Source organism: Recurvomyces mirabilis (assembly GCF_035927965.1).
Source record: "Recurvomyces mirabilis strain CCFEE 5264 chromosome Unknown scaffold_12, whole genome shotgun sequence".
Lineage (NCBI taxonomy): Eukaryota > Fungi > Ascomycota > Dothideomycetes > Mycosphaerellales > Teratosphaeriaceae > Recurvomyces > Recurvomyces mirabilis.
Window position 1 is genome coordinate 85385 of NW_027041946.1, and position 16258 is coordinate 101642.

At 53.0% G+C, this 16258-nt stretch overlaps 6 protein-coding genes across 6 annotated transcripts; 1 reads left to right on the plus strand and 5 right to left on the minus strand.

Annotated features, from left to right (window-relative positions):
* Positions 1-271: 271 nt before the first annotated feature.
* BST1 (GPI inositol deacylase) lies at positions 272-3751 on the minus strand (the record flags this gene model as incomplete). Its single annotated transcript, XM_064837745.1, has 2 exons — positions 272-509; positions 573-3751. The coding sequence occupies 2 exons, from the start codon at positions 3749-3751 to the stop codon at positions 272-274; spliced, it is 3417 nt and encodes a 1138-aa protein (XP_064694449.1).
* Positions 3752-4571: 820 nt separating this feature from the next.
* Positions 4572-6631, minus strand: irc3 (putative ATP-dependent helicase IRC3; the record flags this gene model as incomplete). The annotated part of the gene is made up of 2 exons (XM_064837746.1): positions 4572-5856; positions 5910-6631. The coding sequence occupies 2 exons, from the start codon at positions 6629-6631 to the stop codon at positions 4572-4574; spliced, it is 2007 nt and encodes a 668-aa protein (XP_064694450.1).
* Positions 6632-7015: 384 nt separating this feature from the next.
* Positions 7016-10920, plus strand: NMD2 (mRNA decay protein; the record flags this gene model as incomplete). The annotated part of the gene is made up of 2 exons (XM_064837747.1): positions 7016-10204; positions 10261-10920. The coding sequence occupies 2 exons, from the start codon at positions 7016-7018 to the stop codon at positions 10918-10920; spliced, it is 3849 nt and encodes a 1282-aa protein (XP_064694451.1).
* A 709-nt stretch (positions 10921-11629) lies between these two features.
* On the minus strand, positions 11630-11995 carry LTS14_005049 (uncharacterized protein; the record flags this gene model as incomplete). Its single annotated transcript, XM_064837748.1, has 1 exon — positions 11630-11995. One exon carries the CDS (start codon positions 11993-11995, stop codon positions 11630-11632), a length of 366 nt encoding a protein of 121 aa, XP_064694452.1.
* Positions 11996-12388: 393 nt separating this feature from the next.
* On the minus strand, positions 12389-13500 carry LTS14_005050 (uncharacterized protein; the record flags this gene model as incomplete). Its single annotated transcript, XM_064837749.1, has 2 exons — positions 12389-13210; positions 13297-13500. The coding sequence occupies 2 exons, from the start codon at positions 13498-13500 to the stop codon at positions 12389-12391; spliced, it is 1026 nt and encodes a 341-aa protein (XP_064694453.1).
* Positions 13501-13716: 216 nt separating this feature from the next.
* LTS14_005051 (uncharacterized protein) lies at positions 13717-16224 on the minus strand (the record flags this gene model as incomplete). Its single annotated transcript, XM_064837750.1, has 1 exon — positions 13717-16224. The coding sequence occupies one exon, from the start codon at positions 16222-16224 to the stop codon at positions 13717-13719; it is 2508 nt and encodes an 835-aa protein (XP_064694454.1).
* Between the last annotated feature and the right edge of the window lie 34 nt (positions 16225-16258).

Consider the following 16258-nt stretch of genomic DNA (forward strand, 5'->3'; position numbering starts at 1 on the left):
GCGGAGGAGCGCTACAGCTGGTGTTCAGACTATGTGATTGTTCTCGGATAAACAGAACTAAGAGATCATTGGATCGGATGCCGCAATGAGGCGACGTGCGAACGAAGATGTAATCATGATATAAAGGTGTCGTCTGCTCAACAGACACCATTACAAATTATGTACTACACACTACGCATCTAGTCATATGTACAATATACCTTCTTGACAAAAAGCTCGCTCGTACGCCCACAAACACACAAACGGCGACCATACACCGCTCATAACAGGACTAAGGCCGTTTCTTAACATGCCGACCTCCTTGCGACGCCGACCCCGATGCCCCTCTCGACCTGGGTAAATACTGGCCCAGCTTCGCCAGCGACAGTGGACCATTGGATAGATGTATTATGAAGAGCCATGCGCATAATGCATTGGCCATGTGGTGGAGTCGGTAAGCATAGGTGACGCCGTAGACGGCGGCGTAGAGAGCGAAGCCAAAGGTTGAGATGTTCGTGATGTATCGTACCCTGAAAAGTACGTGTTAGCGACAAGGCTGGAGATGTGAGTCTTTGGGGAGCATGATCACTTACCGACTCGTCACTCTCGGCACCATACTACCCGTACTCATCGTCTCAACGATAAGTATAAACGGTAGTACCGAGAGCAAATTGTGATGGGTCGAGAAGAGTGTCAACCAATGCACCGCGAGGTTGTGTATCCAGACTGCCAGGACCGGCATATTTATTGGTAGTATCCAAAGCATCAGCACCAGCATCGAGTGCGCATAGTTGTAGAAGTTGTAGCTTTGTCCAGATAGATCGTCAAATGCTACTCGCAACGCCCGGACACATGTTGCGATTTGGACTATGCAGAGCACAACGTATGCGAATTGATATGGTACGATTGTGATGACCATGAGTAGTAGGATGCCGGTGATGACCATCCGCTGATAAGGTGCGGTCATCGCGAAGGCATTCGCCGGTGTTCGAGCGTCATCGCCTCGTGTCGTCAAGCTTCGGACGATGCCATGTATCGCAGTGAGTAGATGCGTGATGGTGAGTACGAAGTAGTTGCCCGCAATACAGATACCCACGCTGATGACGCCAAATAGAGGCACCAAGAACCAGAAAAATGGATCCGAAGTTCCCAGCATGAAGTCGTTGATGGTAAAGTCGATTTCCTCCATACTAGCGCCGGTCGAATTGCTGAACCACCTCCGTGCCCAGGGACCTTGTGTAGCTTTTGACAAGGCGACTGCAAGGAAGGTAAGTGCTGTAAAGACTGCAGGTAGGGACGTGCGGATACACTGATCCGTGGCGTGTGAGAAACTCATGAAGACGCCTGTAGTGTCGTAGACCTTGAACTGCTTGCGTAGCACGACGGCAACGACAAGCAGTGGGAAGGAAGCGAAGACAGTCCTGTAGCGCATGACCAGCTTGCCGGCACTGCCCACTATGTCGACTTTGAGGGATACTTTCACAGTCGAGTTGCACGTTGGGTCAGCCCAGAGCTGTAGCGATAGGCCTTCTGTGGCACCTTTACCGCTGAGTGGAGGCGGCATATATGGTGAGAGTCCGTGCACGTTGATGTTGCCACCTTGTGTGTTCACGAAATACTTGGACTCGTACGGCTCCTGAATGTATTGCCGCAGAAGTGGCGAGAAGATTTCCTCATGCTGTGACTCGCACTTGTGATGGCGGACGTGCAGGTAGTATGCGAAGAGGGTCGAGTGGACTTCCGGGATCTTCAGCTCCGTCATCATGGGTCCACCGGCGGGTAAGCGACGCCGTAGCCCATTCATCAGCAGCTGATGGTGGCCTTTGCTGATCATGATGGTATTGTCAGCACCCGAGCTGAACTCTGCAATGAGCCAACCATTGCTTGGCTCAGTGGTCTGCTCGACGACCGCGATGAATTGATAATCGTGTAGGTCCTTCAGGTCATACTGTAGGTAAATGAAGGGCGGTGCGTCGTCGAAAGCGTTAACTGACGTGTTTGTGGATGCAGGTAGATACGAAACGTCAGACGCGACATTCTTGCAGGCCAGGCGTGTTGAGCCTGCGCTATTCGGGTTGACATCCATATTGATTGCGAACATTAAGCCGCCCAAGCCTCCCGTTGGTGGGAAGACGCTGCACAGCAGTGTTGCCACCGAGCCATTGTTGAGACCAGTGTCCAGCGTCTGGTCGGTGAGCATCGTCAGCTTGCTTCCTTCGACGAATGGCTGCACCGGAATCGGCATAAGATGTGCTCTGGTCCTAGTGGAACCTCCGATATTTCGTAGCACAAGGCGCTCTCCATGGGACATGATCTTAGTCGAGCTATGCTCCAAGGTCAAGAATGTGGTAGGTTCCTGCTCAAGTGCTGCCTTCTCAACGACCGACTCCATGCCAGTGAGAAGACGCTTTCTCAGCGCTTTGATTCGCTCAGCCTGTGGTAGTGTCTGAGACGACCGCCTCACATCTGCAACGTCAAAGACGGCTCTGACCAGCGCTTTGCGAAATTGATCGCACCACATAATGGCCAAGTGGTCCATACCAGTCCATACACAGGGTATCGCAGACGTGAAGACAGTGAAGCCATGTGTATCTGGTACCAGAGATGTCAAGCTGGAGTACTCAGATGGGATCATTGTGTCCAGTCCGCCACCAGCTACCGAGACCAAAGTCACATCTGCCAGACGATTTCTCCTCGGGTCGGCCGTAGTGTAAGATTGCCGCCAGAAAGTGTTGATGTCGTTGTACGTCGCCACCATCTCCGCATCGAAGGAGATTGGGGCACGTGCATGCGGCGCACTCAAGGTGATGATCGTGTTGATTGTGTTCTCCTGGTAATTTGGCATACGCAACATCGTCCTTGCAACTACACCACCCATGGAATGACCAAGGATGATTACGGACTTGGGATCTGGCAGACCATGTTCCCGCTGTGATCGATGAGGATTGTGGTACAAAGCCAGAATATATGCTATCGCCTCGTTGAGATACTCAGCCTGATCCAGTAGAGTTTGTCCATGAAAAGCGGACAGCTCCTCGTTGAAGTCCACTGTGAAGAAGTCCAGTGGTCGCTTGCCATTGCCTATGGCCTCGGAGTCCTCCCGGAGTTCGTCGTGGAAGTAATGCGCAGCCTCTGCTGCGATTGGTCGCACTTGTTTGTAGCTCCCAGCATTCCCAGGTATGAAGATGACAGGTATGCCCTTCACGCGCGTATCCTCGTCTACCCCTCCCTCTCGGTATAGGTACAGGGAGTATTTGCTGGCAAAGCGCGTATGCTCTGTGTCGAAGTCGGAGAAGTGTGCAAACGCTGGCATCATGTATGACATGGCGCATCCTTTGGGGTCCATTTGTAACGTGAGGAACGATCGTACTATGGTTGCCAGCATCATAATCGCAAACGCAGTCGTGGCGAGTGTGAGCAGTGAGCACGACCATGGTCCTCTTGTCCGCGCGCGTTGCCGATCAAGCCTATCCGCCATACCCTCTGACGCCTCCTTGCCTACATTCTGACCATCTATTTCATGCTGTATCGCATCTGTATGCCCACCTTCCGACCATGCTGGCGGGTGCACCAACGCAGCCTCCTCGACAGGTACCCCTCTACCAGCACCTGTCTTCTTCTCTGGCGCTCTCGTCGAAGCCTTAGCAGGCGACCTCACCACCTCCCGTCCCATCTCCGCCCTGCCGCCTGTCGCGTCGGTAACGGCTATCGCAGAGACACTTCCAAGGCGGTGCGTATCATCGTCGGCTGAAACCGAAGGGCGTTGTCGCATTTGCACACATTGGATAAGACACTGCGACAACGATACCAGGCAGATAGCGACAGTGCGTATGATGCAGTAATAGTGATTAGGTTAGTGATAGACAAGGCAGGGCATGCACAGGCTTGGGAGCAAAAAGGAAGGGCCGTTGGTGGCAGGTTGACACGAGCCAAGTGGAGGACAAGCTTAAAACTGGCTGGGGTTGCGGCGTGGGAAGGAGGTGCTTTTTGGGGGGCGGATTTTGCACAAGCTGGGTCAGTAATATGATGGTATCTATTGGATGGGCCGGGAAATGCACAATCTGGTCTGCGATGCTCAATAAATAATACTGGTGGACACGCCTTCGCAATGCCTGATGACACATTTGATAAGTTGGATGCAACAGTTGAGGATGGCCAAAGAGCTAGTGCCAGCCTGACGTCTGACGCTCACAAGAACACGAACTCTACTTTACCAAGCATTGCGATCTCACGCGAACCTCGGATGAGCAGGGACACAACCCCGGTCTACCACGGTCCACACCTCATCTATGAGGACAGCATCGTCGAGCTCTCTATCGCACGCTGGCCAACGCTGAGCATATCTCTATTCACAACAGGAGACTGATCAAAAAGTCGTTTGGCCCTGCCAAGCGAAGGCCGCGCAAGCAGAGAGCTATCGTGCATGAACCATGCAGATCTAATGCAAGCCCCAGATGTGTTTCATGTTTGTGCAACGCTACCTCGAAACTCTACAGCTCTCATTCCGGCCAAGCAGAAGCACGTGTTCGCCCAATGCGGTAGGTACGCGGGTACAAGATATCTATGATCTCCCGGATCTTCGGGCCTGACATTCACACGACTGGACCTACAGCAACTCTTGATGTGCTTTGCTTCGCGATGAACTGCTGTTTCTTCTCTTCCTTTTCGACGACTTTCCGCTTCGCTGTTGCGAGTCGATTGAAGCGCCCTTTGGCACCATTCTTGATCTTTGTGATCCAGTCTGCCGCTTGGCCTTTTTTGATTGAGCCTCCAGTCAGTTGGTCATCTTCATCGCGGAAGCGGCTCAGGAAGGCGACCTGAGTGTCTGACGCCGGAGCAGAGCGCCATTGCGCATTCTTCGCAACCATCGCAAACACGAACACTTCTTTGACAGCGGTATCGGCAGCACGAACGGCCTGCTCGAAGGTCACTGCTTTTGCGATCCGTCTAGGCCGCATGAATGGTGACTTTACTTGCACAGAAGCTGGTATGCGCTTCTTGTACACCACTTCATACTCACCACCATCAGTCTGAGTAATGGTGAGGTCGCCTTGACTGGCTGACAGCACATAGCGGCCAGCATCTACTTGTACCCAGGCAAAAGGAGAGATGGCACGGACCTTACGTTCGCCAGATGTGTCTTCGATTAGGTCGTTGATGTCCTCGTAGTCAGTGAAGGTGATGCTGCCAGATAGTTCGGGCACAGCGTTGGGATGATCGTCCGCCATAGGCTCAAGTATGTGCTCGCTTTCGCGCCTATCCCGCTTCTCTTTCATTGTATCAGCGTCCGCTTCATCAACCAGCTCATCAGGATCTAGCCCAAATAAGGTCGGCGTAGTCACAATACCAGTATCCAGGGCACTGACCATATCGATCATGTGGCAGTTTATCTTGCCCGGGAACTTTCGTAGACCACGCCCAATCATTTGAACCAGCAGATTTCGTGACCGAGTAGGTCGAGCAAGCACAATGCAGTCAATGTTTGGGATGTCGGTGCCTTCGGTCAGAATACCACAGTTCAGCAGAACTGGAAAAGTGCCCTTCCTAAACCCTTCGATCTTCTTCTGCCGCTCCTCGCTTTTGGTGTTCGAAGTGATAAATTGTGCATCGACGCCGTGCTGTCGGAACATGCCAGTGAGTGCTGCGACATGTGCAAGATCTACGCAGAAGACAAGAGTGGACTTCCTGTCACGACACTTCTCCAGCCAGGCTCGTACTGTTACGGTATTCGCTTCTGGATTATTTACAGCCTTCGAAAGACTGCCAGTCTGAAAGTCGCCACGGCCCATCTTGACGCTGTTAAGATCAACCCCAGATCGTACCGTGGTAAACACTGCCGCAGACAACCAATCACCCTCAATCATGTCGAGATAGTCTCTGTAAAGTTGTCAGTGTGGAACATGCATCCAACCAATCCGTCTAGGGCATACTTGTGGTAGACAATGTGGTCGAGTGCTTTGCCAAGACTGAGACCATCATTGCGTGATAGTGTCGCAGACACGCCCACCAACGCAACATGCGACTGCTCGGCATTCTCCAACAGTCCGAAGTGATCCAGCATTCCCAAGTAGGATGATGCCACCATATGATGAGCCTCATCCACTATAATCAGCTTGAACCGCAAAGGGTCGAATTTTGACAATCGATCTGCTGAGGCCAAGCTCGCAATTGACGCTATGGTGATGTCGGCATAGCCACTGGCTGCGCGTTTGCCCATTTCAATGTCGACATCGCGATCAGGATAGAGGTTGCGGCAGTGGGTCGCTGCTTGGTTGACGAGTTCCTGTCGATGGGCGATGATGAGTGTTTGCGTGGCCTCAGGCGTAGGCGCAGGCACGCGATCGATGAGATGGCTGAAAATGACTGTTTTGCCTCCTCCAGTTGCAAGTGAGACGCCTAGTCGACGCTCGCCTCTGGCCAGATAGTCAAGTACTGCTTTGATGGTCTCTTCCTGATATGGTCGAAGCTGAGTCGAAGCAGACAGAGTACCAGGTATTGCGGCCTTGTCGAAGACATATCGAGTCGAGTGGAAGGCGCGCGTATGGTACGAAGCGTATTGGATAAAGTTGGTCTGGCATCTTGTAGGCCGCTGCAAGCCTTGTAAGGCTTGCTTCAGGGCGGTCGCATGATGGGCGAGACTCAGACAGCGCATGTAGCACGGTATCCAAGACTTTAATTCGTATGATGTAGATGTAATAAAGAGGAAGTGCTACAGATTATAGATGCTCGGATCACATGCAGGAACTCGCCCAATCAGGCCGCGCTAGCTCTAATCGTAGCCACTACCTTCGAAGTACACTCACTTCGAACTCACCACGATTATCACTTCGACTCACACTCACGAACAAACGCCTTTCGCCAGTGAAAGACGATCAAATATTGCGCGCATTCCTGCAGCAGTCTGCGCAAATGCAAGCTTCTGATCCAGAACGCTTGCACCACCATCACTTTGCAATGCCGGATCGCTAGTCCCCCACCAACCATTTCCTTTCTTTCTCTTGCGCCGAGACGCGCGCACGAGTGAGAGATGGCCGCCATGGAGCGGCAACGGAAGAGAGGATTGAAGGAGCTCAATGTGAGAGCTTGGAATGGAGAGAAGGATGTCTTTCCGGTGCAGCCCTCGCTGGATTCTAACATGAAGAAGAACACGGCATTTATCAAGAGACTGAGGACCGCGATAAACACTGCAGGTGTCGCCACATTCTTACAGGAGGTCCGCACGCTTTCGCTGCATCGTTATTTGACCGAAATTGTGTCAGCCTGCTTTGAAGGTCTCGGCAGGCTCAAGACTGCTGGAGAAGTTGCAGCGGGTGTTGAGGTTGTCTGTGCGCTACACCAGCGCTTCGGTCCCGATGAGTTCACGTGCTATCTCGGGTGGTTGATTGGAAGAGGCTTGAGTACTCCGGACAAGGCGCAACTTAAGGCTCTATCGAACGATGTCCGTGAACGAGAGGAGAAGGAGCGAATCTCGAGGCAGCGAGTGCTTCTACGTGTGGCGACAGAGCTTTGGCTGGTCGGTGCCTTGCGCAGCCTAGAAGATGTCACGAGACCTGAGGATGCTACGAAAGCTCGAGATAGTGGCAAAGGCTTGGATGGCCCACCCAAGCTGAAAGCTGGTGGCGCAAAGTTCGGGACGAATGATGCCGAGCCATTCCCACTGGAAGTGCTGAAAGATATGCTGAGCCACGATCGCGACCATGTCAACTTACCACTGGTTGTCTTGTTTGTGAAGACGTTTGCTTGGGATGTGCTAGGTTCTGCGACGACAAAGAACGAGGGCCGTAAGCACGTCGCTGAAGATGGCGCGACGACCACTACGAATGGCAATTTCGAGTCTGCGACTTCAACCGAGGACGAAGATGTCACGGACAAGGACGCGCCACTCACTTCTCCAGAGCTGCAGCAGCGCTTTCGTAACATCATTCTGAGATACTTCGAAGATGTCAAACAGCACATCTCACGCGATCAAACACATCTTACGTCGCAGAGCAAACGTAACGCGGAAGCCTATGTCAAATCCGGTGAGGTCTTCGAAGATCGACAGGCGAACTATGAGAAGGCGGTCAAGGCGCAGGAGAAGCTTGTCTCAAGCGCGCAGACACTGGCAGATGTCCTCGGTGCCGACATGCCAGATCTGTCTGAGAAAGTCCAGCATGGTAGTGGGTTGGAAGGCAGTATCGGCCTTGTGAAGACAGGTGAGTATTTGCGTGGTCAAGGTGGGGGAGCCGGGATCTGGGAGGACGAAGATGAGCGTCGATTCTACGAAAGCCTGGTAGATCTGAAAGATCGCGTGCCTGGTATCTTACTCGAAGACGGCAAGAAGAAGAAGGCAGATGTTGATGAGCAGGTTGGCAAAAAAGTCGAGGACGCTGAAAAGCAAGCCGACAGGCCCGCTGATGTGGACGACTCGTCTACTGCGATTGCCAACAAGACCGTCGGCGCTCAAGTCGACGCACTACTAGCTCGCCTGCACGAGCTCACTAACAAGGATCAGGTTGATCAGTTTGCCATCGACTTCTGCTTCCTCAACTCGAAAGCATCGCGCAATCGCTTGTTGAAGTCGACCGAGGAGATCCCCAAAGGCCGGACTGATCTTCTCCCTTTGTATTCTCGCCTCATCGCCACTCTTGGCCGCTATCTGACGGACGTCCCTCAAGCTATCATCAGCTATCTCGATGACGAATTCCGTAGCCTGCAGCGTCGAAAGTCCAAGGACTTCCTGGGCCAGGTTCGTATGGTCAACGTTCGCTATATTGCTGAGCTCACCAAATTTGGCGTTGTACCAGAACATGTCATCTTCCATTGCCTGAAGGTCAGCTTGGACGACTTTTCCCGCATGAATATAGAGATTATTGCAACGCTTCTGGAGAACTGCGGACGGTACTTGCTTCGCAATCCTGAGACTTCGCCACGTATGTCCTCCTTCCTGGAAACCTTGCAGCGCAAGAAAGGATCTCAGCATCTTGGTCAACAAGAGCGTATGCTCATCGAGAACGCAATGTATTTCGTCAACCCGCCTGAGCGGTCAGCAATCCAGCAGAAGGAGCGGACAACGCTAGATCTATACGTCAGGCAGCTTGTCTACATGGACCTCAACAAGAAAACAATCGAGAAGATCATCAAGCAGATCCGAAAACTGCATTGGGAGGAGCCGGAAGTTGTCGAAGTGCTGCGCAAGATCTTCGTCAAGCCTGGTAAGATCAAGTTCAGCAATGTCCACCTGCTTGCAGTCATGCTCGGAGCACTGTACAGGTTCCATGCGGATTTTGCCATCTCGGTCATCGATGATGTGCTGGAGCGCATTACGGTCGGTCTGGAGACGAATGACTTCAAGTACAATCAGCGCCGCACAGCTGAGGTCAAGTATCTTGGCGAGCTATACACGTATCGATTAGTCGACTCCACGATCATTTTCGACACGCTATACAAGCTACTCAACTATGGTCACGAAGGTGGCTATGCTCAACCCGGCCGCATCTCGCAGCTCGATCTTCCAGATGACTACTTCCGTGTCCGCCTTGCAGCTTCATTATTGGAGACTTGTGGCATGTACTTCGAGAAAGGCTCATTGAGGAAGAAGCTGGACTTCTATCTGTCTTTCTTGCAGTACTACATCAATGTTAAAGAACCTCTACCGATGGACATCGAGTTCGTGGCGCAAGATCTGTATAGCGGTCTGCGACCTCAGTGGAAGCTTGTGCTCAACGATCTGCCGGAGGCTAGCCGTCTCTTCGCTGAGGCCACGAAGCAGCACTATCGTGATGCGCCCAATGGTGTCAGTCCGCAGCATGCCGATGAGCCGGAAGATCTCGAAGCCGATGGATCTGATGATGCTCGCATCGATGGCGAGGAGGCCTCACGAGCAGATGGTGATGCTGAGGACGCCAAGTCTGGGAGCGATGAAGCACAAGAGAGTCCAAAGACAGCACATAACGATTTAGACGATGACGAGCATATTGTGGTGACGCGACCTGAAGAGGAACGTGACCCCGAGGCTGACGCTGACTTTGATCGCGAGCTCGCCAAAATGATGGCAGAGGGCGTAGAGTCACGACGAACTGACAGAAAGCCAATGTTCGATGTACCGCTTCCGATGCGCCGCACTTTGCGTGACGCGACTAGCCATGCCGCAGAAGATAGTGGTGGCGAGTCGCCTGCGCCTGTACCCCTGGGCCCAAGTACCATGAAGTTCGCTCTTCTAAGCAAGAAAGGAAATCGTCAGCAGGTAAGCACAAACGTATATTAATCTTATGTCCATCTGTACATTACTGACCAGCAAAGACACGCTCCATCGACCTGCCCTCGAACTCAAGCTTTGCGGTTGCTATGCGCACCCAGCAAGAGGCCGAGCGCGCGGAACAGCAGCGAATCAAGAGTCTCGTCCTGAATTACGAGCTCACGGACGATCAAGATGGTGAACCGCCCTCTTTTCATTATGCTTACACACATGCCGGCAAATGCACACAACTCATCGGCAAGGGCTCGCTCAACGGAGCCCTGCGGACTGGTAATCGCGGTGGCGATGGTGACGGCAGTCGATCTCAACATATGACTGCTGGGAATATGCTCGATCAGAGCAAGGAGATCTCAAAGACACCTGTGACTACTGCGCTGCGCGAAATTGAGAATAATGCAACCAAAAGTACATTCGCTGACCAAACAGGCTCGGTCGAGAATTTGCACGGCGGTCCACGATACGATAAGGCGGGAAACACACGCAGCAAGCAGCGTGCTCGCAAGCTGCAACTGGGAGATATTGACTGGTACGCTGAGCGCTCATCTCCCCCTGCTACTTCTGCTCCTGCGCCCCCACAAGCCTCGCTAGACGACTTCATCGTCGACAAATCGCAGTCGAAGCATAAAGTCGTCGAGCGTCAGGACTCTGTGCGTAGTGGTGGTAGTGGCAATGGCGGGCGTGGTCTCTACAAGACGACAGGCTGATCGGCCGATTTGCGGCACTTGCAGGACATGAGCCACTCATGATGAGCAGCATTACTGCTGCTATGTCTATTATGACTATTATGCAAACGCTAAACCACAACGACAACGATGCATGCATGCTTCAACGATGGTACACGACATCCGCCAATGAAGTCAAGGAAAGATGGCAAGGGAGAGGGACTCCGAGTACCATGTCTGAGACGGTATCAGTGTGAAGGTACGTTCAGTCCCTAGGCTGAATCGCTATGATGACGACGACATCCTACGCGAAGCATTCCGAAGGGAGGAGATGGTCGGTTGCGGATGACCAGAAACGAGGCGGCGGTCGAGGGCAAGGGCGAAGACGAGAGTGATGAAGAACTTTTGGCGGATATGCGGTTGAGAATTGGAGAGCCAGCATGATCCATGCTGGCTATGAGCACAGGTGGTGCAGTCATTCATTTGAGCTACATTTCCTTGAGTCCAACAGATTGCTTGAGGTTGTAGTACACAAAGAAGTAGTGCGAGCAAGCCTAGAATAAGGCGAGATAATCAGCCGAAATAGCTTCCAGAACGCCTTGCTTGCCATCTCACACAAAGAACATCGAGCACGTCATTCGCAACAGGTCGTGGTATCGTGAAGGTTGACATAAGTCGCAGGGTCGGCTTAGAGCTTTATCTCCTCAAGGACATTGTACACGCGCTTCACTCCCGCTAGTACCTGCCTCATCTACTGCCCACCAGTACTCGAATACCCCATCCCACTCGGCTGCCCACTCAGCACTCCCTCCATATGATCCCGGCGCTTATCTTGCATCTTCCAGCTCTTCGTCCTGTCCAAACCGGGTCTATCGGTGCCGGACAAGACACCAGCACCTTCTGCTGACTTGTTCTGTACAGTTGCTGCTGCTGCTGCTGCTCGTTCGTAGTTGTCCGTTGTTGGACTGGCTAGGTTGGCTTTGCCTTGAGCATCTGCTGCTTTGTGGGAGGTGGAGGCGGAGGTTGTGGTTGCTGAGGGTTTGGCGTCGGAGACGATGGAGCGGGTGGCTAGTTGGGCGGGTTTGACGTAGGTGTATGGATGGGTTTGCGAGGCCATAGGGTCGCGGTTGTCTGATGTTTGATGTGATTTCTTTGTCAAGGTTATAGGAGGAATGGTTGATTGACGATGACGATGACTATGGCTGTTGTGGAATAAGTTGGTGCTGGTAAGACAATAGTGATTACGGAGTGAAGTCGAAGCTATGGCAGCTCTTATATTCGAGGTACTGTCAATACAGCTCAGGCGTAGCTACTTCCCTGCATACTATACAACCACACGAGCGGGGTACCTACTGAGACAGGAGCGAACTGCCACATGCAGGTACATCCGGCCCTGCATACGACACCGCGATGCAGAGGAAGTAGTCGTGAAGAACGCTACTGCCACGCACTGATAAGCACTCACACCAACCCGATCATCGACGGGTATAAATCCACCAACTTCATACCCCTACAACCCCTTCTCCCTCGCAACCCTAACCAACCTCTTCGTCTCATCCCTCCTCATCTCCACCTCCTCGGGAAAGTCCCTCCTCCAATCCTCCCTCGCCCCCAGGAACCGATAAATCACCCTCGAATCCAACCCCTCACACCTGGGATCCCTCGCCGCCCCCTCATAAACCCCCAACCCAGGCTCCCCAAGCGCCAACTTCACCCCAAGTCTCTTCGCCGTATCAACCGCAAGTCCCACATCCTTCTTCATCAACCCGACCCGAAACCCGCCTTTATACCCTTTACTACTCGGAGCGTCCGGGCTGATGCCTGGGACGGGACACCAGTCGTCGCAGATTGCGGATTGGGCGGTAGAAGTGTGGAAGATATTGGCTAGGACTCTTGGGTCCATTCCGGCTGTGATGCCGATGTTCATGGCTTCGCTCGTGGCGACGGAGATCATAGCTGAAGTGTAATTATTACAGAGTTTAGCTGTTAGACCCAAGGAGGAGCCGCCGCAAGGGAAGATGTTGCCGCCCATTAGGCTTAGAAGGGTTTTCAAAAACTGGATGTCCTGGTTGGATTCCGAGCTGCCAAGCATGAACGTTAAGGTGCCCTTCTCGGCTCCTACGACGCCGCCGGAGACGGGGGCGTCGTAGAAGCGTGCTTTGGGGTGTTTGGAGGCGGTTTCGTCGCGGATGGCGAGCGAAGTGCCGGTATCGATTGTGCTGCAGTCGATTAAGATTTTGGCTTCGATGTCTGATGCTAGGACTCCCGTGTCGGGTGTGAGATAGACGGCGCGGACGTGTGAACCTTCTGGGACCATGGAGAGGATTACATCCTGTTGAGAACTCTCGTATTAGTTCTATGTAACTGGTATTTGTGTCTATCAAGGTCTTTTTCATGTTCTCATGAGCGGTGGCATACGGACTTATCAGCGACTTCCTTCGCGCTCGTACAAGCATGTACACGCTCTCCGCCCTCCTTCACGAACCGGTCGACGAAGTCTTGAACGACGTCATAGACGAAGAACTGTGTGTCGTTGCTCAGCTTCTTGACCAGGTTGGCGGCCATGGGGAAGCCCATGGCTCCTAAGCCTATCCATCCGACTGTCTTAGGTAACTCAGCCATCTTGCTAGTATCTTATTCTTGATGTCGTGGTGGATGAATAGTGTTGCAAGGTACCGGGCATAAGAATGATTCGCCTCGCCCATGACGCGAAGTTGACAGACGCGCTCGATGCGGGGACGTGGGGTCGATTGATTGTCGGATGGCGATGTCGGACGGCAATAATCCATCAGCAACGTCAGTTGTTATCTTCTGAGTACACCCTTCGTATACTTGCTCTCACCCAGGCTCATCACTCATAACACTATCCTCCCCTTCCCCCTGCGTCTCCTCCCGACTCGTATCCCTCCCAGTCGGCACCAACTCGCCAACAATTCCCCACAAACTCCCCTTACTCCCCCTCGGTGTCTCAACAGCAGCCACAATCGCCTCCCCTTCCTCGGGACTAAGCACACTATCCAGTATCGCATGCGCGGCCTCCGTGACACTATCTTCGATTCCATACTCCAGAACCAACTGCTCGCTAAAAGCGATGCGTGACATGCTCACCAACATTTTCGGCCAGCCGCCGCGGATCATGTTGAGTTTTTTGGTGAGGTCGAGGCTGTCTTCGTAGGTACGGAGGAGGTGGTAGAAGATGAGGGTTGTTGTATTGATTGTTTGGGCTACGAGGCTGTGCGCGGTGGTTGGCGCCTCTGCATCCTCGTTGGCAGTGGAAGGCAAAGGAGGTGTCAGGCCGTAGAGCTTGTGGATCTGACCATCCAGGAAGCGTACGAGCCTTCCCATCAGGTAAGGGTGCTGAGTCAGTAGGAGGCCGCCATGGTCTGTTAGGCATAATGCTCGCAAGACGTGTAAGATCTCGAGGCGTAAGTCAGCAATCTCGACCTCTGTATATGGGGGCTCATCCTTCGGTACATCAGGCTTCTCCATAAGCAAGGTGGTCAACCGATCAATGATACCTGCCTCTTGGCTAGGCTGCTTTTGCATATCCGCATTGATAGGTCCGAAGGATGTCGGCTGTCCGGAAGTCGCAAGCATCTTCAACGCACTGCTGGTTTGCATGATTGGCTGAGCCTTCGACATCATGAGAAGGGTGAACTCAAAGTCCATAGTCCTCCAGAATGCTTCAAGGCGATCTCCGCACAGGCTAGCTGCTTGACAGATTTGTAGTAGTAATCCCATGACCTCGTCAGCACAGAGATCGTAGCTAAGCTTCTCTTGCCCTACAGCATCGAGACTTGCAGCAAAGACTGGGTTTTTCGATGCACGCAGTGTTGGATTAGCAATGACTTCAACTGTCCGCATCAGGACCGGAAGCGCATCTTCGATCAGCTGAGATATAATGGTGGCAGGCTCGAGGTACACGGAGAAGCGAACGATATCCAGAAGCAAGAAGATCGGCTCGTATACTTTCTCGCTCAGACAACGTGACCACACATCCAGCGAAGCACGGGCTACACGAATAGGCAGATATTCGGCTCGATCAATTGTCCCAGCGTATGCTAGCTGGCCCATCAGGATGGCAGAAAGTGAGTCCTTAGGGTTGCTAGACAACGAGTACTTCGCCAGAGCTTCGATTGTTCGCTCGTGACCTTCTTCGGATCTGTGGTTAAGCAGGCGTTGCATGAATTCGAAGCGATTGTCATGGAGATGTTGTGCCGGTCCCAGTTGCTCGGCGAATGCTCCAGGCTGCTCCTGACTATCCAGATGAGTGATTGCTGCGGGCTCATTAAATGACAGAGGAGCGACAGGACTGTCGTCCGTCGTACGCTTGCGTTTCATCCCATGCTTCGGCGTGACATCCTTCGCCTTCTCTCTACTCCTGCTTGGGCTGGCTGTCCTCACCTCGTCGTCGTCAAAGCCGTCCCCGAGACCCGATCGTTTATTCTTACGCGGCGTTGTCCGCTCACGAATGGGTGTAACACCCTTGGCCTTGCCACTATCCACCCTCTTGACCCTCGCAGCCTCCTGTGCTAGGTCGTGCTGCAAGAAGCGATTGTCCGTCTCCATCTTCTCACGCTCTTTTCGTCCAGCATCAAGCTCGGCTCGGGTCTTCGCTGCTTCTTCTGCATGTAGCTTCTGCATGACCGCTATCCTGCGCTCATACTCCTTCGACGCCTTGTCTTGGTTCGCTCGGACAATGGCAATCTCTCCTTGCTTCGTTATGGTAGCATTGCGTGCTTCCTGCTCTGCTTGGCGTAGTCGTGTCTGTTCTGTCTCGAGCTGGGCTACACGAGCTTGCAATGTGGAGACATCCATACCATTACCTGGTGTGGGCTGCAGATGTGGTGCATGAGCCCATTGTCCGGGCATATGGCCACCCAGCTCAGCATCTGCAGCCGCAAAAGCAGCCTCCGTCCCCGCGTCCAGTGGTGCTTTGGAGGCTCGCTGGGCATTGGCTGCTGCATCCGTTGGTCGCAAAGAAATGTTCGTCCATGGTTGTGAGCTCGGCCCAGGCTGGATGACCATCGAGGACTCATCAAGGTCAATCACATCCTCCTCCTCCTCGAAGCCATAATCTGACGAAGGTGGAGCTGGTGCACTGGGTGGAGGTGCGGACTGTGGTGGGGCTGAGGGATTGTTCTGTGGTCGTGGTGGTCGCCATTGTTGTCGGGCGGGTTGTGCACGACCAGCTAAATTGCTCGATATCACAGCATGCCGCTTCGAGACCTGTCTGACAGGCTGCTGTCGCTGTGTGGACGAGATGGCATTTTGTTCCAGCTCCCGGAAAGTGTTGTCCGGGATGGTATCGAACTCGTCATCGGAGAAGAAGTTGTCGTCCTCCATTATCTCTACGATACCATCTCATCTCCATTGCTTC